The sequence below is a fragment of the Oculina patagonica genome, chromosome 6 (genome assembly GCF_052425735.1).
Source record: "Oculina patagonica isolate OP01 chromosome 6, crgOcupat, whole genome shotgun sequence".
NCBI lineage: Eukaryota > Metazoa > Cnidaria > Anthozoa > Scleractinia > Oculinidae > Oculina > Oculina patagonica.
Genome location: NC_135763.1, coordinates 27664743 through 27686252, shown reverse-complemented (window position 1 = coordinate 27686252; position 21510 = coordinate 27664743). Strand labels below are relative to the sequence as shown.

Below are 21510 nucleotides of genomic sequence, written 5' to 3'. Positions count from 1 at the left end.
TAGTAGTAAATAGTCAATTTCACCCGCAGTTTCAATAGTAATATGGGGGGGGGGGGGGGGGGGGGGCTAATTCAAGGCTTGGCGCTTATTAACCTTTCCTACCTGCAGGGTAAAGGGGCTTATTCGAGGTGGGCGCTTATTCGAGGTTGGGCGCTTAATCGAATAAATACGGTATTTTATTTTCTCTGTTTGGCTGGAACATGTGATTATAATCCTTCCCCCTTTTTTATACTCTCGCATCCTTTGGCAATTTGAGTTAGTGTTCACTTTTTCTGTCATCGGACCAAAATCGTCGAGAACATTTGCGCACCATCAACCGAAAATAAGCCATTTGAAAAGTGGTACGTCATACATTGCGGAGGACATAGGTCATTTGTCCAAAATCGAAATGTTGGCCTGTGGTACACCAGGTCTCCAAATCATAAATCATAGAGGTTGTACATACATATGTACAATAAACAACTTACTTGCAGACATTTCAAACCATCTGCTCATTGGGCTCTTTTGGGTCGTGGAGCGATAGGTATCAAAAACCTTGCATGCAATGATATTTTTCGACCATTTGGAATTATTAACTAGGGGGGTTTTTTATAGAAAAGGAGGAAAGAAACAAGAACATCCTCCTTTTTATAAAAAAAAAAAAAAAAATAAAAAAAAAAAAAAAATAAAAAAAAAAAAACAAAAACAAAATATTTTTTTTTTTTTTTTTTTTTTTGTGGGGGGGTGTATCCCCCCCGCCAGGAGAAAAGCACAGTGAGAGGAACACCCCCCCTCTCTTTTTTTTCATAAAAGAAGGAGGATCCTAGTGCTAGGAACATCCTCTTTTCATGTAAATGGGGCCTAACAGTAGCCGAGAAATAGTTCTCTAAATGATGCGCATAAGGCTGTTTATAACCTTGGCACGCTAAAACGAATTTTACCGTAACAGCACGTATTGGGCATTATGCCCTTCATCATCGAGTAGGACAATCGGACACCGGGGCCCAGGTGTTCAAAGGCTGGATAATCGACCTGATAAATCGCTATCGGGTGGATACTGTAAGTGTTAACAAGACATACCGCGCTATCTACTGGACAGTGATTTATCCGGTGGATAGCGTAATCCACTTTTTGAACAACTGGAGGCAGGAGTCCAAGTCAAGCGCAGGGGATTACTCAAAGGCTGCATATGCTGTAAAGGACCTGTTCGGCCGGATATTTTGAACCATTGCCAACAATCGATCGTTTGGCCGGTTGAGTACTTTGTCTCAAACATCTGATACCCAAGGTTGTTCATAGCCTGTATATTGGGAAACATTCGCTGTTTTCAGAAAATTTTCATTTTTGGACCTCTTCTCTCTCTTTGCGCGATGGTGCCCTAGGTGTTCAAACCAAAAGCAAGACCGCTCACAGGCCAAAAACGGTAGAAAGTGCCAATTCTGCTTATCATTAACAAAAACAGTAAACTAATTTCAGCTACATCAAGTTTATTTCACAATTTAAACAGCAGCAGTTTGGAGGATATGGCTGTCAAGCGCACAGCAAGTATCCTGTCTGACACGAATGAATAATTTTACATTGAACACTACACCAGACTGCAAGCAGCCTGTCCACTCAGGATGAAATAAGCTATGTCACGGGGATTTCGCAGATTTTTGGTCTAACCTGTTCTGAAATTAGTAGTAGGCAACTTAACCCATTTAAATCATTATCACTTTGAACATCTAAATGAAGATAAAACCTAAATTTGCGGATAGAAATCAAGCTACGGCTATAAATATCGTTTTTTCTGAAGACGTTTGGAAACAACTTGAAAGAGCAAGCTTTGCTTTACTTTTTAAAGTTGCAATCAGTTTCCATCCGAGCCATCCGTAGCCAATTGCAAAGATGTTCGTTAACAATTTCAGTGCTCTAATATACATGTAGCAATTTTTATAAAATGGCACCTCAAAAATCGACTAGGGTTTCCTGCGACACAAATAAAAAATTTGGCTGTTTGAAAATCTGGTAAAATCCGTGACATAGTCCCTTTAAGATAAGAAGAGGGGAGTGGGGAGGGGCAAGAGAGAAGTTCTTTTCCGCTTTGGCTTACATGAAGTTCTTCCCTCATATCCATTTGCCTATCTGATCTCCAAGTGGAGAGCCTGGTTGTAGGCCTGGGCTAAACAAGTAAACGCTACAAGACCTTCCTTGGTCCCAACATCAACAAAGCTCGATTACAGCCGCTGATCGGAAAAAATGAGCCCGCATTTCATCTCCGAAGACCTGATTTGAAAGAGCAGTGGAAATACACATCCACAATAGAGTCACTTACACGAGGCAGTCTGGAAAAACTGAAAAGTAAATCCTTTTGACCACGTCATTCTTTTTTCCAAATTTAGACCAGGATCGTAGGACCGTGGTTTTCGTCGAAAATGGTCTTACAAGTCAGAAAACTGACTGTAACGAAAGAACGGATTAGAACAAAGTAAAAAAAAAAAAAAAATCGGTTGCGTTCAGAAGGATTGATGCCAAATAAACTTCTATCGTTTAAGCTTGATCCAGTTTGTGATTTATCAATGCGATTGAATAGCACATTGTTGAGGAAACATGTCGTACAGTAATGAAACCCGAATCAGATGAAGGAGCAGTTCATGGCAACGAGTTGCCTTTTAGTTAATGAGGAGTTTCTTATTCCTTCTCGTAGGGTCTTTTCCCCTTTCAAACGCTCTCGTACATGTACATTGTGCATTCCCAGGCTATCTACGCAAGCCATGGATAACAACCATTTTTGTTAGCAGAGTTCACAGTGACATTCTTATCTTTTTGCTATTCTCTTCGTGGAGTCAAAGTGCTCCGTTGTTAAAGCGTGAATGAGATGCTACGATGTCCAATGCGATTCATTGCAATTTCACGTGCCGTTAGATTCATGACACGTGAACTACAAGTTTCGCCATGTGAAACTGGTTCTGTGCGTTCCTGTAAAACCCGCCGCAACACGTGAACGCGGTGTAGCATCACGTGAACCAGAAAGTCATTCCGTTCTTGTGTACATTTCCCCAATAAGATTGTCACAAACAAACGATTATTCCGCAATGCGATGATACATATACATGTAAACAGCTTGTGTACCAAATTTTCCCACAAATACCACAGATCTTGTCTGAATTATTTGAACGGCTGCCACATTTATACATAAGTATAAGCACCAAACAATTCGGGGGCCGTAGTTTCAGATCCAATGCACATAGAAGTTCTTTGTTTGTCGCGTAGTTCCGATAAAACACCCTGTTATAGTTGACATTATTGGCACTGTGTACCAGTTTTCACCTCGTGGCTTCAAACCCTTTAGAGCCATTGTGATCAGGACCCCTAAGAAAATGCAAGTAAAATATGAGGCGGAGTAAAACGAAGAGGAGGGAGGGGGGGAAAAGACCGGGGGGGGGGGGGGTACTCCATATAATGGCGATACGGGGAGGTTCCGCCCGAAAGGGGTACCTTTTTCAGGCTTCAGGTATATAAAAGGGTAGCGATTTCATAAGTTTGGGTAACCAAAAGGGTATGAAAATGAATTAATTAAAATATTTCGAACAGGTGCACTGAAAATGACAAGAAAACGTCCTGTTCTAAGTCTATGCCATGTCTTTAAGGTATATGAAAAGGGTACCTTTTTCGGTAAAAGGTATACGAAAGGGGTACAATTTCTGTCAAAATGGTATATAAAAGGGTAAGGGGAAAAGCTTGGGGCGGAGCCTCCCGTAAAAAAAGTTTTTTAAGTGCTTATCAGTGATCGGGTAAGGTTGCATGAACAACGAGGGTGAGAGGTCGCGTACGTGGACGCTTTAAAAAAAAGCTGTCATGTACACATTTAAGATTCGGTTACGTTGGATACCCGAGATTATTCTGCAGTGGGTAGGAGCGAGGGAAAGACCCAATGAAGACAGCAAAGTGCCTCCATGAAAACAAGCAAGTTTTTGTTCTTTTCGTGAGTTAACACAGACTTTGTCTAACAAAACAAAAAAATAATGCCCGTAATTATGGGAGAACAAAAATTAAAAGAAAACCATGCTTCGAAAGTTCTGGCTAGTAGAAAATTGGTTTTGGCTAGGTGAAATCAAAGGTGTCACTTACTAGGCTAGTTAGCAAAAAGTTAGTCAAATTTGAGCCCTGAATATAGAAATTTAAGGCCCCCCACATGTAAAATGCATCTTACTAACGAGCAAAAAAAAAAAAAAATCTTACTAACGAGCATTACATGCACACTTTGTACCTTGGTAGTCGAATAACGTTTTCTGGAAGTTTCTGTTCAACTTGTATTGCTTGTGGCATGCCATCTTTCCTATTGTGGTTTAAAGAATAGCAAATAACACTGAACGATGAAATATTTAATAGATAATTACTGAGGCTTACAGCGTTATTGACCCTCCTCAAAAACTATTTTTCTCTCTCTGCATTACATCGACGATTTCAGTTGCGCACACACTGATGTTGTGGTTCATGGCTGCAATCGTTGATATATTGCAGAGAGAGAGAACAATAGGATTTTGGAAGGTCAGTAGTTAATACATGTACATGGTATCCGGTCGTTTCGAGACAAAATCTTTTCGAGACAAGTCGTTCCGAGACAAGTCGAGGTCGATTTGAGACACAAGTAAAGTCGTTTCGAGACAAACTGAGACACTTGTAAAGTCGATTCGAGACAAACTGAAATTGCTTTGATTTAGAAGTAAACCCCAGAAAAGATCAGTATATTTTAGTGTTTCAGTTTGCGAATAAGCTAAAATTCGCTGAAGTGACTCGATCGATCGACCTAAATAATACCCAAAGCTCCCGCGACACAATCGAATTGTAATACCCAGTTTTCCCGCGACTCAACCAATCGGTCGACTGATAAACCATGTACATGTACGGTATTTGTGGTTAAGAGAGTACTGTGACCAAGTTGTAAAATGTCAGTGTTGATATAATTTTATGTGAACGATGTTAATTTTTCTACGTTTCTGTAACAGTATGCCTTTTTTGTTTTGTTTTACAAACTCTGAGTCACTACCTGTAAGTGAAACAATAACATTTCGCAGACATAGTGGCGTACAGGTTGTCACATTGGATCTCGGCTAAAGCAGTCCAGGTGCTGTATTTGGGTAAGACAATGTACTATTACATTGCCTCTTTCCCACCAGGAAGTATAAAGTGATACTGGCAAATTATTACGGAAACCTAACAAAAGTGTCGAGGGAGTGGAGTTGGGGGGGGGGGGTTGGGGGGGGGGTTGTGGCAACCTGGGTCTGATAATAATGTGAGTGTAAAACATGGCCGTGGGAAATTGCGTGTCTCACCCTCAGATGACAGCAACTTGTGCTCATTTTCACCTCACGCTTGTTGGGTCGTGTAGTCTAGAAGTGGAAGTTGAGGACGGTGCACCTTGTGTGCATGTAAGTGGCAGTGCTTGTCTATCCCCAGTCAAAATTTGCACTGTACTGACCCCTACACATGTACAGCAGGTATAAACCAAGTAAGTAAACCCCCCAAAAAAAAAGTAAAAACGGGGAAAATACATTTTTATAAAAAAAAAAAAAAAAGAAAAAAAAAAAAAAAGAGATGGGGAAAAAAAAAAATATAAAAATAATTAAAAAACAAAAAAAAAAAAATAAAAAAAAAAAAAAAAAAAAAAAAAAAAAAAAAAATATTTTTTTTAGACCGCACAAAAAAAAAAAAAAAAAAAAAAAAAAAAAACACATATTTTTTTTTTTTTAAAAAAAAAAAAAACTCCCCCCCCTATAAAAAAAAAAAAACATAAAAAAAACCCAAATACCCAAAAATAAAAAAAAAAACCCCCAAAAAAAAAAAACTATTTTCCAAAATTAAAAAATTGTAGGTTCCTACACGCGGGTGTTTACTGTAGAATGTTTGATAACAGTTGGTGAATATAAGGTATGTCAAGCAAATTCTTACTCTGACTCATTGTTTTCATCTGATGCAGCTCCCAAGATTCTTGCTCTAGAAAAAAAGAGAAAGTAAAACAACAGGAAAAAAAAAAAAAAAATACACACGGCTACAATTCTACAGAGTAGAATTACCCGTACATGTACTTCATGTAGGCCCTTGTAGTTGTTTTAACTACATGGAAATACATGTACAACATACAGTAGAATAAACTTTTAAATATATTTTTTTGTTTCTCTCTTGTTATTACAAAATCAACATACAGTGCAATGTAAAAGGGAAAGTAAATGAGTTAAAACCAACATAAACAATCCACAGAAGCAAAAATTCAGTCTTATTACAATTATCCACAACAAAGCGCCGCTTGTTTGTCTGCATAATATACACTCAATTGTACCTGGCTTCCGCATACTGTGCTTGTCTTTCGGCCAAAGTTTTATGTGCAGGCTTGTCCTTGGATGATCCCTGGTTGTTTGTGTGATTTGTGCCACCAGAATCTGGCCTCTTTAAAATTCTTAACTACATATATAAAAAAATAATAATACTCTCTTACATTTAACATACTTGTACATGTTAAATTTATTGCTAATAGCTGAGTTTGGAGAAGGTGTAGATACATAAATGGTGGAGCCACGCATGACTCTGGCAAGCACCAAGTGCAATCAATCATACAGTACAATCAAAACTTTATTTTACGAGAGTGCAAGTAACAGTTTTTCAACTAATAAATTTGTGGCCCTCTTGAATATACTACAGTAAAGTTAAAAATCTACGTTTATTAATAATCCTTAATCCATGGAAAACTGGTGAGCAGCAGCTACCATGCACTGTCACACTGATAGACAAAATTAATGCAAGCTTACCAACCCAAATACTTACTAAGTCTATGTATTTAACTGATTTGATTTTTATTTTTCTCTGTTTCAGATTATGATAATGAAAGTGAATGAGAAAAAATGAAAATGAGAAAAATAAAAACTAATCTGGTTTAAAACTTTTTTGAACAAAAAATAAATTTGAACCAGAACAAATACACTATACATGTACATGTACAGAACTTTGTACATGTGGATAGGACAATTCTAAACATTTTTTTTGAATCTGAAACACTCTTACAACAGTTAACAACAGTACTGGTAAAATTTCACAAACATGTACAAGACGTACAACATGTACAAAACAGTATACAGTCAAGTATAAGTATACATAATGTACCCGTATGTGAAATGATACATTGTTGTAGATTCTTACAGATTATTTTAATCAGTGCTGTTCACGTCAGTGCAGGGTGTCAAATTGCGCCTAATACAGGTGCCAATGTGACTAAATTTTTCACTTTGGTGACCAAATCCTGAAAGTTGGTCGCCAAATTGGCGACTAGAATTCGCACAATCGACTTCAAATCGCATCGGATTGCCCAATAATTATTCATCAAAAACTTCATAACTCATAAAAAAAAAAATGCACAGGGTGAGCAAAGTATTTTTTTTTTTTTTTTTTTTTTTTTTTTTTTTTTTTTTTTTTTTTTTTTTTTTTTTTTTTTTTTTTTTTTTATTATTATGAGGAAAAAAAAAAAAAAAAAAAAAAAAAAAAAAAAAAAAAAAAAAAAAAAAAAAAAAAAAAAAAAAATAAAAAAAAAAAAAAAAAAAAAATATTTTAAAAAAAACCCCCCCTTTTTTTTTTTTTTGGAAAAAAAAAAAATATAAAAAAAAAAAAGGACAAAATGAAGGGAGAAAAAAATATATATCAAAAAAATTTTTTTTATTTTTTCTCCGCGTGCTGGGAAAAACACTTTTTTTTTAAAATATTTTTTTTTTAAACAAAATAATTTTTTTTTTTTTTTTTTTAAAAAAATATTTTGTCCCTCCAAAAAAAAAAAAAAAAAAAAAATAAACACACACACATTTTAGAAAAAAAAAAATAATTTTCTCCCCCCCCCAAACACACAAAAAAAAAAACCCCCCATTTTTTTTATTTCCGCCCGCGCGCGCATTAAATACGCGTAAAATTCTGCGCAGTAAGGATGCGCAATGCAATACAGGGCAATGACCTTAAACCACAACATACACAACAACTTCTTGCTTTATCGAAAGATCTTACATGTACATCTCAGCTAAATACCGTATATTAGTTTTGAAGGTTATTTATCTGCCCAAAACTGTAAGAAAACCTCTGATATGGTTTGAAATCGAGCGTTGTTATTTTAGGCGGGCAACTTTCATTTTTAGTTTCATCAAAGCCACACAAACAGTCACATAATATATTTGCTTTCTATCTAAATTGCTCTTTGTATTGCATTGAAGTTTACAAGGCAAAATGGTTCAACACGAAATGTTTAAATCCATAGATGAAGTCAAAACATCGCCAAATCACTGTCAAACATTGTGTAGTCTTCGCTGCGTACGTGGTACGTGCGTCTATTTTGATATGGTCAGCGGTGTTCTCTGGTACTTCATGTAATGTCACCAAAAGTCGTCCCAGTTCTTGTGCGCAAAAGCCATTCGAGATTGAAATACGTAAATGCAAATGTGATGAAAACGATTTATTTTAAAGGGTCTATCTAATAAAATGACAGTGAGAAGTGTTTTATTTTTTTTAAAAAAAAAATGGCGACCAAATTTTTGGAATTGGCTACCATTTTGGTATGTTTGGGAGCCAAGTGGTTACTGGGAAAAAAGTTAATTTTACGCCCTGCAGTGAACATTTTAAAATAATACCTGTGGTTTGTAAATAGTTCTGTTTGTATCCTCTTGCATAAGAACTGGTGAGCCAGTCTTAGCTTCTTGTAATCTGAAAGTAAATGAAACAAAAAACAAAAACAAAACTGCATGAATATTTTGCCTAAGGTAAGGTATAAGACCACATCACTAATAAATATATGTACATGTACATGTACATGTATGTGTCGTGTTAGACATTTGAGTGTGTAGAATAATTTGTCATATTTTTTATGAGTCTTGCAATATTTTGATTAGATTGGTATTTTAATATAGACAATAATATTAAAATATTCTGCATATTACCGGTACATTGACGTTACAAACTAAACTGTCTAATCACATAAATTAATTACTGTTCAACATTTATAAAGTTCTCTTTCATGGAATTCAGAGACTTTGATGCACATTGCTTTGTGCTTTCACACAGAATAGAAATAACGGCACTAAAGAAAACCTGGCCAACTGCTCCATGATAAAAAGGAGCATTTTTTTTGGTTCCCTAATCAGACAAAATTTTGCATGGACCACTATAATAATTATTGACGCTCACTAATAGGCCTTATCATGGTTTTTGATGCCATCTTGACGAGTAGGCAAAGTGGGTAGAAATTATATTGTTTGTATAGGAATCCGAAGGCAAATATCTTTTACAAAAATTTAATTCTGGACAACTTCTGAATTGTAAAGTTTAGATACTACGCAAAAGTTTTTATTTGGCAAGTTTGAAGGATGAAACTGGGCTAAAAAGCGTTCAGTTATGTTTTTAATCTCCTGGACATTAAATTTTGTCTATACTTTTTCCCGCAAACCGCGTCAATTTGTAGAAAATTACAAACCTAACTGAACGTTTTCTACTGTAGCCCAGCTACATCCTTTAAACTTGCACAAATAAAAACTTTTGCTAGTATCTTAACTTTACAATTCATAAGTTGTTTTTGCCCTCGGATTCCAATACAAATACTGTAATTTCTTACTGCGTTGCCTACCCGTCAAGATGGCATCGAAAACTGTGATGAGGCCTTTTAATTTGCCCAATTCCTTTTTTTTTTGTTCAAAACAAAGTACAAAAGAAAACAATGTGATGAAAGCATACATGTACATGTATCTGAAAACAAAATCACTGACAATGATTCAACTGATCTACAAACACCTCCCTACACTAAGTGCCTCCCCATATGAGCCTGGCTTCCAAGATCTTGCCTTACAACTATTAATTTTCCTCTGTAAAAAAATTAATGTGTTCATACCAGGTCGCAGGCTAGCCCGGTTACAGAGATCTCGGTTTTTAATCTCTCCGGCTGGACATTTTCCCTTATGAACACTTCATCCTGGTTACTGGGATGACTATTTCTTTTCAAGTCCACAAACTTTTCCAGGAAATGATGGCTAATAATAGGTATCATGGCAGGTTTCAACAATTTTCTAGACCAGGATGGCTTCTATCTGTTGTTCTATTTGTAAGTGTTCAGACATACAGTGACAAGAAATACATGTACATGTACAAGCAACACTCTTTAGTAGGCAAAATGCTTGTTCCTTAACTTTAACGCCTTGATGATCCTGTCATAACTATCCATCTCCGTGAACAGGCAGAAATTTCCCATATGAAAAGAAAACAAAATTCATCCCACTAACCGAGTCAGCCTTGTTACTGGGCTCATATGAAGAGATTAACAGTGCTATCTTTTCAATTGATACTGTACAGAATATTATTTTTTTTTTGCACATTTAGTTTTGTTCATCTTACTTTATTGAAGTGTTTGAAGCTTTCTGATCCTTTTCTCTGACCTGTTTCTCCCTTTCTTCCATTCGTCTTTCCAATTCCTGAATATGAAAATTAATTTGTTTCAAAATAAGCTTGAGCATTGTAATTTTTGGGTTGGATCAAGAATAATAAAGAATGTTTGAATAATTTTTCAGGTGAAATTCGCATCCAGAAAAAAAAAACTAACGCGCTACTAAAGTAAAGAAAACAATACACTGTAGACAAGAAGATAATACACATAAAATGCAATTTCCAGTCACACAAATATTTGAAATTACTAGATAATTACCGATGGTAGCATAGTTAGCTTACATTTTTCATAGAAAATTAAACGAATGCTTATATTTTTATGCACCTAAGTGAGTGTCAGTTGTGAACACAATTGCATGAACGATTCGAAGTAATGAAATCAACACGATCTAGCCAATTCTTACCCCAGAATCCGCCATATCTTCCCAACTGTCCCAAATGTCTTCATCGTCTTCTTCAGCCGCCATGTTGACTTCCGTCCGAGTTGAGCAGTACGCGTGAGCAAACGCTGTAACCGCTGGTCCCAGATCGCGGATACAGAAAACAATGATGGCGGCAAAGTCGTCCTCAATGGAAGTCGAAGATCCTATTTCTCGCGGATCAATCGAAGTTTGCCGGCTTATGCATCCAGATGATGCAAACATTGCAGGGAATGTTCACGGTGGTACGGTATTGAAACTGATCGAGGAAGGAGGTTTTATAATCGCAACACGCCACTGTAATAAGAATCGAAGCAAGGATGAACCTGTCATCGCTGCTTTAGCACGTGTGGAAAGAACAGACTTTTTACAGCCAATGTACATTGGAGAAGTCGCACAGGTTCACGTCGAGCTAGGCTACGCGTCGAAACGATCTTTAGAAGTAAAAGCGTTTGTCTGGGCGGAGAACCTTGTCACTGGAAATCGTCGGCTGACAAATCGTGCCTCGCTTTGGTATGTTCCGGTTTTGTGGGGGTCTGATCTGAAAGTCATACCGGAGGTACCAGCGCTTGAGTATTCGACCAAAGAAGAGGAAGAGAGAGGAAGGGCGCGCTACGAGAGGCAGAAGAGAGCCAGGCTGGATAAAGAGGAACATTTAAAGGAGGTACGACTGTACTGTTCTACATCATTTAAGATCCAACCCCCTCCCACCCCCCAGCCCCACCCCCCATTCCCCCGGGCCCCCCCCCGCGGCTGCTGTGGGGTGGGGGGCCGCCCGTCCCCCGCCCCCTGGCTCGCTGACCCCAACAGTGGGGTTTAAGGAGGATTGTCTGTGACTGTACATGTACATTGTAAGTGTTGTAAGTCTTGTTACATGCATGTAAAATTGTTTACCTATTGTGAATACTACTGGTATGGTAGGACTAGAATGTGCATACAAATTGAGTTCAATCGTCCATTTATTATAACCAAAGATGAGTCTTCCATCTTTATGTCTTTACAGACTCCACTCAGCAGTGACACAATTTCTCCACTGGTTAATACAGATGGAGTGAATGTTTCTCGCTACAGTGTATCAAACTCACAATCATCCTTGATCCACTCAGTGCAGCCATCAGACTGTACAAGTACTGGCTTTGTACTTGGAGGAATAACTATGAAAATGATGGATGAAGTGGCAGGAATTGTGGCATTTAGACATTGTAAAAGCAATGTTGTTACAGCATCAATTGGTAAGGGTGTCCAGGACAGAAACTCAATATGACATGTTTATCTGGATTGGTTGCCTTAACTGATCAGGCTAGAAAAAATAATTTCTTTAAGTGTTCAAAACAGCAAAAGTTTGAGCCAAACCCAGATTGGTTTCCTTTAGGGGTTTACTTGTACATTGTAATCAAGTTTTCTGACGAGCATCCCTGGCCCTTTCATATGAGTGTTGCCTTCCCCCTAGCATTAAAAGCTAAAAAACATTTTTTCTTCTAAAAAAAACTATAAACTTGTGGCTAGCAGTCTACAGCCTTTGAGTGCAGACTGATAGGCAAAAACTTATAGTTGTTCTTTAGAAAATTAATGAGAGAACATTTTTTTTTTCTCCAAAAAAAGCGTTACATTGTGAGTATGCAGCTTGGAGCACTATACAATGTACTGTATATGTATAACAATTACATGTATACTTTCCATTGAAATGATTGGTCCCTATGTCAGTATTCAGCTTTTATAATTCTTTGTTAAGTCATCCCACCTAGGTACATTGTAAAGGTGTGGTGAATTTGTTAGAGTTGAGTACCTCCTGTGGAAACTGGGACATCAGGGCCAACTAGCCAAAGGCTACTAAAATTTAGGTTTTGGCTACCAGGTTTAGCATTCCTACTAGCCATTTGGCTAGTGAAAAACTGGGAAAAGTCAACTGTTCTTGATAGAAATCAATATACCTGACTAGTGAAAAATTACTTTTGGCTAGTAAAATCTGACATGTCACTAGCCAGTAAACCAGTGAGTTAAAAAGTTAGTCTCAAGCCCTGGACATGCTCCAGCCATATGAGACACTGTTATGGCATTGTTTGACTCCTAATAAGACCATCTCAGTGTAAACTTTGATTGGGTCATTAGTTTTTGTTGTGTTCTTGGCCAACTTTTAGACACATCATCGCCATCGGGCAAGCTCTGAATTTTACTGTACACACATTGATTGTTATTACAGATGCAATTGACTTCCATGCACCTGTTAAGCTTGGTCATATTATACACCTGACTGGCCGGGTAACTTTCACAAGCAGCAAGTCAATGGAAATAGAAGTTGTTGTAGATGCTAAGGACTATCTTGCAGGTAAAGTTTCTCACTGATTGTTTCTCATCTAAGTGTTTTGTATGTAGCTCCAAGTTGCTTTATGCCTTATAAGCTCTATGGATAAGCCACTTTTGGAGAAGTTTACTCTTTATTCTACCCATATACACTGTAGGAAAATGCTGAGAAAGCTATTTTCCAAACATGTTGTGGAGATAACAGACTTCACAATATTGGAAATTAAGGAAGTTCCATGATGGAGAAATAACTACTGGACGTAATTTTTGTGGGGAAATTGTTTTACAGACAATGAGTGTTATCTTGACAATTTCTACAATAACAGAGATACCACGTGTATGACTTTGCTGTAGTAGAGAAGTCTTCAGTTAGTGTATAAAACAAGTAGATTCCATTTTGCCATGCGTCTGTTCACAGTGTAGTTATAGACTACAGATGACTTCAAAATGGGGTAAGAACAAGAAAATGCCCCACGAGACACCAGGCAAGTAGGTCACTGATGTTCTTACCGTATTTTGATGTCTCCTGTGATCGATAACTGAACAAACGCATGGCAAAATGGAATCTATTTGTTAAATTGCAAAAGGACCTTTGTTAATTAGTTAAAGATGTACCCAAAACTACATCTCGTACTAAAATAAGTTAAATTAAAAGAACTATGCCACGGTATTTTAAATCATTTTTTTCTGATTAGTTTTAAATTCAATGAAACCTCAAAAACCTCAAAAATAACAGTTTTCTATCATAGAAAATCACCAAAGTGATTAAACAAACGTCGAAATAAACATAGATGGTTTCAACTGACCAAGATTAAAGAGATAATTGAAACGAGAAAATTTTCCAATTTTTTCAAGTCGCGTTGCTCTTAATGTAGCTCTTATAATATGAGGTAAATAAGGGTCAATACGATCTTTAGTTGAAGGATAAATAATAACTGTCACGTTTTGCAGTGACTTAGAGTTTTTACTGATTGATTAATTGTCGTTGTATTTTGTCTTCGATTAATGAAAATTTTAAACCATTCAACTTTCAGACAACAGTGTAAGGGCGTGCAGTGCATTTTTTACTTATGTGTCCCTGGATGACAATAGAAGACCTCAGGCTGTTTCTCCTCTGGAACTACAGACCGACGAGGAAAGGAAACGTTTCGAGGCAGGGAAGAAAAGATATCAACTTCGCAAAGAAAGAAGAGCTACTCAAAGCTGATATATCATATAATCATTAAAATGCATACAGTTAAATATTCTTGCAGAGAATTAAAATACGGTTTGGTTTCCACACCAGGGTTGACATCATGCGACATTGGATTTAACTCAAACACTTATGTAACTTAAAAGACATCTGGAAACTATTTATCTTATATTATAACAAACATATCTTGTGGAACTGACCATTTCTATACACGTACATGCATTTACTGGATTATAATAAAAGCTAGTACCCTTTTTATACTTGCTACATGTATACTCTAATTGTTTTCACAATAAATATCTTAATTTAATTATATTTGAAATATAGTGAAGAAGTCGTTTACAAGTGTCCAAGCGTTTCAGTTGTTATTCTAACCTCGTCCACATCCCTGCGGCATTTCCCCCGCCATCATTCTGACTACACTAACACGAGACATTCGATGTGAAAGGTTATTGATGATGCGTCAGTCAGTCATCTGATACAAAATGCATTTTAATTAACAAAAATCTGTCCCTTGCAAAAAACGAATATCGCATTTAAGAATTAAAAACATCTTTGAGAAGTGGGCAAAAAAAAAAATACGAGAACATCTATTCCCCATCTAATACAGCAGCACGAGACCCCTTGGAAAGGGTGCATCTAAATAAGCAAACACACTTAAAATTATTTACGAAAGCCGTTACAGAAATTCAATAGGAAAAGGAAAGCGGCCGAAGACGAAAAGTGACCAAAATTTCCCGCCAAACGACCAAGTATGTCGTGAAAATCCCATCACAACCCGCGAACCTCACAATCGTGCCGTCAGAATAATAATTGGTGATGTCACTCAATCCTCAGAAATTACATTTGTCGATCTCAAAATTTTAAAGGAGCAATGTCACAGAAGGTACATCTTATAACTATAACATTCTTTTAGTTCCTCGTTTTAATTGATATGCTTCTGTGATTTGGGTTCCTTCTGTAACAAGTGAAGCAGCTATGGGGTTAGCTATGCATAAAAACCAGAAACACAGAGGCATGCCAAAAAAAAGCCTTGGGAACCTAACCGTACAACTACAGCCCTACTGTCGACTAATAAGCCAATAATTTAACCCGCGTTCAGTGTTACGCCCACTAGCATGACCTTCTGAACTTTTGGCCTGTGGTGTTTTTCAGTTCTGTACATGCGTTTATTTTTCAGTAGGCTGTGATCGTCTCCTCCAATCTGAATCTGAGACTGACAAGGCTGACTCTCAAAAAAAAAAAAAAAAAAAAAAAAAAAAAAAAAAAAAAAAAAAAAAAAAAAAAAAAAAAAAAAAAAAAAAAAAAAAAAAAAAAAAAAAATGAGGAAATACACTTAGTGAGCCGACGTTCGTTGCAGACTGTGATATCAGGGACAGGGCCGTACCACTGCGCACTCGAGCTGGAACACGTCCAGCCAGGCGCTTCAAGATGCTCTTGAAACAACTGCGGTACTTTTGGCTAAATATGATGTAAAGGCAAGGCGTAATGGCGCTATTGGCGTGCGCGAAGAAATATCGAATGAATTGAAGGTTGCACGAGATTGTAATCCCGATAATCCCTTTTCGCATGATGAAATAACTAAGCCAGCAAGCAATAAATGCCAGTGTCACGGCGAACAACATTTTAAACACGTTGGCGTTCATTTTCTCTTTGCGTGTTCTGTGACCGTTCGCGTCTGCATTTCCCCTGGGAACATTCCTTCTTTTCAACTTAATCGCAGCCAGTGAATAGAGGACGACAATTAATAGCAGAGGGAGGGCATAAAATGTCGCTGCCAAGACGTTATCGTAGATTTTTCTGCCCTCTGAGCTTCCAAAGAATTTGTTAAGATACGCGCGGCAAATTAAGGCTCCTTTCTTACCCGGGGTTAGTTTCAGGGCATACATGTTCGGCACGTGAACAGCAAAAGACGTCAGCCAAACCAAGAAGATAATGATCTTGACTCTGCGAACCGTAAGCTTGTTACCCGCGAACGCTGAAACAGCTAGATATCTCTCGACGCTTAGAAATACCAGAGTTAGAATGGACACTTTAATTGATACCAAGTGGATTGTAGGAACTGTCTTGCAAAGAGCCAGGCCCGTTGTCCCTCCGACTAGCCACTGATAGCTTCGTGTTACCGATGAAATCATTCGTGGCATATACGCCACAGTTATTGCCAAGTCCGTGGCCGCCATATTTGCTATGAGATAATTCACTGGTTTCCTCATCTTTCGGTCTTGCCACAAAACTCCAATAACCAACGTGTTCCCAGTCAGTGAGATAAGTAGAATTATCGTGTAGGCCAGCACTCGGCTAGTCTTGATAGCAAGATGGTCAGACTCGAAGCATATTATAAATGCCTTGCGGCGGACCATAGCCAGCGGAGTGGAGTTTGTGGTAAAATTTTCATCCATGATCGGGGAAATTGGTTACTTTGTATTCAGCGTTGTTTCTAAACAGGTGTATTTCCTTCTTCTTTTTATTTGACGAAAGCTGTCAAAAAGAAAAGAAAAAATGGAATAAGGTTGATCTTACGCAATACATGTTTGCTTTCAAACTTAACAGTTCGCTCTAACTACACGTACATACATGTAAATAAAATTCAGTTTATACGAAAATTAATTTCATCTTTTAAACATATTTTTTTTGACATGATAAATAACACCACGGAAAAGTATATCCAAAAAACGCCACAGTAGCCAATTTTTTCATAAAAGTAATTACCAAGGTGTTGCTGATACCATTGCTTTGAGGCTTGCACGACAAATCAGATAACAAAATTAACATGAAAACGAAATGACCCTTTTTAAGGAACCAAAATAAATAGTTTTTAAAACTAGATTTTTTCTATTTTTAAAAACGAAAAACAGGACAAAGAGATTCCAATAATGTCGTCGCAATTTGCCAAACATCTCCTGAAAAAAAAATCTACTAAAAAACTAAGCCACTTACATGTTTAAAACACTACAACTCTTTTACCTTTAACTCTTCTTCGTTTTCTGAGTTTCTCTCCTCGGCAGTATAGAACTCAGTAAGTTCTGGCTTCCAAAGTGTAGAATCCACTATTAGAAGCACTCTGTATGGCCGCTTACATGCACTGTAGCTCTTGCAAGAAATCCGGAATAAACGTCATTAAAAAATGAGCTGTATTTTACAACGCCAAATAAATAAAAATCCATGTGTACTTTATACAGAGCGATATGTTCCGCAAGCCGCCCTTAATAGGAGCCAAAGGCTTTTGTTAAGTGGAAAATGTCAAATTCGTCATAATCGCTTTAGTTTTAAAATGAAAGAAATCTGTTTGTCATCTTTTAAGTTGCTAAAAGATCACAATCTAGTTCTCACACACGTGTTTATTTTATATGACACTTTGTGTTCTTTCTGTATGCTTTCTATTTATACTTCGGCCTTTGTCTCATTTACAGTATTTGTTCACGGAAGCTTCGGGGCTGCGCTTCGACCAACTTGTGTTTATTCAGTTAACAGGTGTATCAGTTTTGTGTCATTTAGAACAATTCGACTTCTATTTAGCAATATCACTCTAAAAAGCCTTTATATGAAAATAATTTAGTCTACGCAGGCGATATTCGATATTGGTTGATCACCATAACTCAGGAATTGCTCTTTTTTTATCAGATACAATAACAAACATATTAACTTTCGTCAGACTGGTTGCCATGGAAACCACCCCTCTGGAAAATGTATTGAGCAATCAGCGCGTTTAGCATCTAGATTTTCAGGACTTAAATGTACAAAATTAAAACAATACATAACCTTTGTACCGAAGAGTTGCATTTTTTATGTTGTTGTAAATACACAAAGCTGTTTTAAGTCCAGTCTTAACATCTACGTTTTCATCAGGCCCGGGACTATTTCCCGAAAAGAAGGGAAAATGAAGCCATTTTTGGGTGAAATTCAAAAAAGGAAACAAAAAGACAATATACATTTTTTTTCCCGATTGATGATTACACCCTAACGACTAGGCCCTGCTCAGTTAGACCTTGCTTTGACAAGTCCGGCAGAACCTGTTGATACGGCTTTGTTCTTTAATATAATGCAAATACAGTTGAATCCCGATAACTCGAACTTTCAAGGGAAATCCCGAAGGTTCGAGATAACGGGAGTTCGAGTTATCGAGGGTACAGTTAGTAAGAAAAAGACCTGGAGGGGTATCGAAAAAGGTTCAATTTAGCGGGAGGTTCGAGTTACTGAGGGTTCGAGTTATCGAGATTTAACTGTACAAACTTTTACAAATTCACCGAAGAGGTGATTTTCTTCAGCCTTGTGCCACTGTTAATCTAATACAGTAACAGACAACTTGATATTGTGAAAAATCCTACTTATTGCCCAAACACAAAATATATTCAAAGTTACTACGGCTCAATTAACAGGCGTTTGTTTGACGAGTGTCAATTTTTAGCCAATAGATTCTTAATCATAGGTTTTACTACATGTCTGTTAATTTTAAATATTTAAATAAAAAAAAAAAAAAAAAAAATGATAAAAACGAAAAAAAGAGAATAAAAAAAAAAGAAACTTTTGGGCGCCTTGCTGTACTGTATCTGATATTAGAGAAGAAGAATAGAATGTTATAGAGAAGTAGTGTAAAATGTTACGGAGAAAACCGAGGAGGAATTTAAATCGAACTATTGTCCTTTGTCTCATATCACACAATAAATCCACAAAATGTCAGAAATAAACCAGTGACATTGGAAGAATGATGAATTGTCTTCCATAGTTACTAGCACACCTGTGTAAGGCCTCATGTGTCATAGGACGTGACAAGGCTGACTTTTGTAAGGCTCTCAAGTAATTTGGGTTGACAGCTCTTCAAAAATTTGCGTCAATGAGGATCCACCACGCTGTATAAGCGACAAACGCGAGTCGGACAGCCGTGTCGATGCTCTCAGCGGGGCTGACGGATTTGGCAAACACCACCCATCATGCAGTAAACGCTGTTCGTGTTAAACACATTTTTAAAGCGCAAACCTCGCTAAATCTTTTAATACATTTATTCACATTGTTCTTTTTTGTTTCTATTCTACATAACTTTTTTTTGAAAAGAAAACTTTACTGTGGTGTAAAGCTCAAGTAAAGCTGGCGTAAATTTGGAATTAAATCAGCTTCACGCTAACTTTACATTTTTTAAAGCTGACCTCTGTGCCAGCATTGCACTCAAGTTTAAAGGCAGGGTAATGGGACGTCTTTACACCTGTCACATTTAACATAAAAGCCACATTTACACACCTGGCACATTTACGCATAAAAGATTGGTTTATCCACCTTTAACCTCCTTTAATTTCACGTAAATCCTAAAGTTCCTGCTCTACCCTCAACTATACTAACTCAAGATACCTGTGTGTATGTTTTCGTTTAAAATAAATTTCAGGTCAAAATGATGGATTATAATGTTGAAGGATGCAAAATCTGGAACGAAGGAAAGTACAAATTAAAATATAGTTTGAAATATTTTTGTCCTGAAATTCTTTCTAAACTGCAAAACATATATTACATGACTACTCCGAAATTAAACTAAAGACGGGTTTCGTCGTATTGGAAACTTGGATTAAGGGTTCCCCGAAAATGTTGAATACTGTCGTCAAGTTCTAATATTCTTACAGTCAGCAACTCGATGTTAGATCTTGAACGATCTCTTGACGAATTCACACGCAAAATATACCTCCCTGGCCGTTTCCATCTCAGTCGCCTATTTCTGTTTTTTATACCATTCCGATAATTCTCGCTAAACACTAAACAGATAATTGGGTTGCAGGCGCTGTTAACGTGACCGAGAAAAAATCGTACGAAATGAACCTTGCAAGGAATGGTCACCTTCCAGAATTCTTTTAGCAGCATAACTAGAAAATACGGCATCCAACAGAGCAGAAATGCTGAAATGACTGCAAGGATCATCTTGGTGACCTTTTTGTTGGTGGCTAAAGCGCGGTCTCTTGTCATGTTATCAATTAGGGCTTGTCGTCGCCTTAAAAATATCACGATAGTGGTGTATAATGAGATTATGCATAAAAGAGGAAGCCCATAAAATATAACGATGATAAACCCATGGTAAAACTTTCTTGCTTCTTCCGTTTGAAAGATTAGATTGGGAAACCAAACGCAGCCAAGTTCACCAGATTTGACACGAACCGTTTTAACACCGTAAAACATGGGAGATCGAACCGCTAGTGAGACCAGCCAAGTGCCGCATAACAAGCCAATGGAGAGCTTCTTCGAGATGACCACTCGTAATGGAAACGCCACAGCAAAGAACCTCTCAAAGGCGATGACGACAACTGTTAAAATCGAGACACAGATTGAAATTTCTTGGGATAAAGACACAATTTTGCAAAGTACAAGTCCTAGCGTTCCTTCGACCATCCATTCAAGTCCGAAAAAAATTCGGCTCACCATTCGCGGCATGTAGACAAACGTCAAGAGCAGGTCTGCGAATACCATGTTCATGATGCAACAGTTGACGGTATTCTTCATGTTTTTGCTCTTGTAATAGACGAATGCTAATATCGTGTTCCCGACGATGGAAGTACCCATAATGACAATGTAGGCAATGGCCATGAGTGCCTTTAAAGCGATGCTGTTAGTGAATGTATTACATGGATTGTCTGTTAAAGCGATGCTTTTTTGGACACTGTTGTTCACACTTAGGCTGATAGTGAAGTTTTCCATTTCAACTCTTCGTGTGTTTAGCTCAAGCCACGCCGTGAGAGTTTAGGAAAATTCTACTAATCACACTCATGTTTGCTCGAAAGGTGTTTTCCCTCGAGTATCATGAAGATTAGTAGCTTTTGGAAGCAATCTGTCCTTTTAAACGTCTATCTTCCTTTCCATCTGAATAAATGCAGCTTTTCGCTAGGGAAATATGTCAAAAATTAGATCAAAAGGCAATGAATGTATCCGAGAAATGCCAATCACAACTCTTTGATGTTCTTCTTTTGTTAATCTGCGAGTTTGTTCCGAAATTGAACGTAGACCAATTACAAAACGAATTGTAAAATGCCTTTTTTTGGAAATGACAGCAACTTGACTTACTGTGTTGCCATAGTATATTGCTGCATTTTCAGTATACAAAAAAACAAAAGAAACCTTTAAAACAATTTTCAAAGAATAATAAATATCGTTAGTTCAACTGATGCTTTGTCCTTCGATCCGGTATTGTTTACTATTCAGTTGTCAGGTATG

General features: G+C 37.2%; 4 protein-coding genes across 4 annotated transcripts; 1 reads left to right on the top strand and 3 right to left on the bottom strand.

Moving 5' to 3' along the window:
* Positions 1-1449: 1449 nt before the first annotated feature.
* Positions 1450-10944, bottom strand: LOC144658871 (SUZ RNA-binding domain-containing-like). Its single transcript, XM_078519353.1, has 7 exons — positions 10821-10944; positions 10369-10445; positions 8619-8691; positions 6299-6420; positions 5911-5955; positions 4229-4297; positions 1450-3330 (listed from the first exon to the last, which is right to left on the bottom strand). Exons 1-7 carry the CDS (start codon positions 10881-10883, stop codon positions 3285-3287), a joined length of 495 nt encoding a protein of 164 aa, XP_078375479.1. The 5' UTR covers positions 10884-10944; the 3' UTR covers positions 1450-3284.
* Positions 10945-10962: 18 nt separating this feature from the next.
* Positions 10963-14676, top strand: LOC144658870 (cytosolic acyl coenzyme A thioester hydrolase-like). Its single transcript, XM_078519352.1, has 4 exons — positions 10963-11499; positions 11839-12067; positions 13036-13161; positions 14171-14676. Exons 1-4 carry the CDS (start codon positions 10963-10965, stop codon positions 14341-14343), a joined length of 1065 nt encoding a protein of 354 aa, XP_078375478.1. The 3' UTR covers positions 14344-14676.
* Positions 14677-15553: 877 nt separating this feature from the next.
* On the bottom strand, positions 15554-16787 carry LOC144658868 (QRFP-like peptide receptor). Its single transcript, XM_078519351.1, has one exon. The coding sequence runs from the start codon at positions 16725-16727 to the stop codon at positions 15561-15563; it is 1167 nt and encodes a 388-aa protein (XP_078375477.1). The 5' UTR covers positions 16728-16787; the 3' UTR covers positions 15554-15560.
* Positions 16788-19845: 3058 nt separating this feature from the next.
* LOC144657981 (QRFP-like peptide receptor) lies at positions 19846-20997 on the bottom strand. Its single transcript, XM_078518313.1, has one exon. It carries the CDS (start codon positions 20995-20997, stop codon positions 19846-19848), a length of 1152 nt encoding a protein of 383 aa, XP_078374439.1.
* Positions 20998-21510: the final 513 nt, after the last annotated feature.

Excerpts from the sequence above, each read along its gene's own strand:
- LOC144658871 (XM_078519353.1), bottom strand. The coding sequence starts at position 10,883 with ATGGCGGCTGAAGAAGACGATGAAGACATTTGGGACAGTTGGGAAGAT. Across the intron at positions 8,692-10,368 it reads GCTTCAAACACTTCAATAAA|ATTACAAGAAGCTAAGACTG; the intron begins GTAAGATGAACA and ends ATTTACTTTCAG. Across the intron at positions 6,421-8,618 it reads GAACTATTTACAAACCACAG|TTAAGAATTTTAAAGAGGCC; the intron begins GTATTATTTTAA and ends TTATATATGTAG.
- LOC144658870 (XM_078519352.1), top strand. The coding sequence starts at position 10,963 with ATGATGGCGGCAAAGTCGTCCTCAATGGAAGTCGAAGATCCTATTTCT. Across the intron at positions 12,068-13,035 it reads TGTTGTTACAGCATCAATTG|ATGCAATTGACTTCCATGCA; the intron begins GTAAGGGTGTCC and ends TTGTTATTACAG. Across the intron at positions 13,162-14,170 it reads TGCTAAGGACTATCTTGCAG|ACAACAGTGTAAGGGCGTGC; the intron begins GTAAAGTTTCTC and ends TTCAACTTTCAG.
- LOC144658868 (XM_078519351.1), bottom strand. The coding sequence starts at position 16,727 with ATGGATGAAAATTTTACCACAAACTCCACTCCGCTGGCTATGGTCCGC.
- LOC144657981 (XM_078518313.1), bottom strand. The coding sequence starts at position 20,997 with ATGGAAAACTTCACTATCAGCCTAAGTGTGAACAACAGTGTCCAAAAA.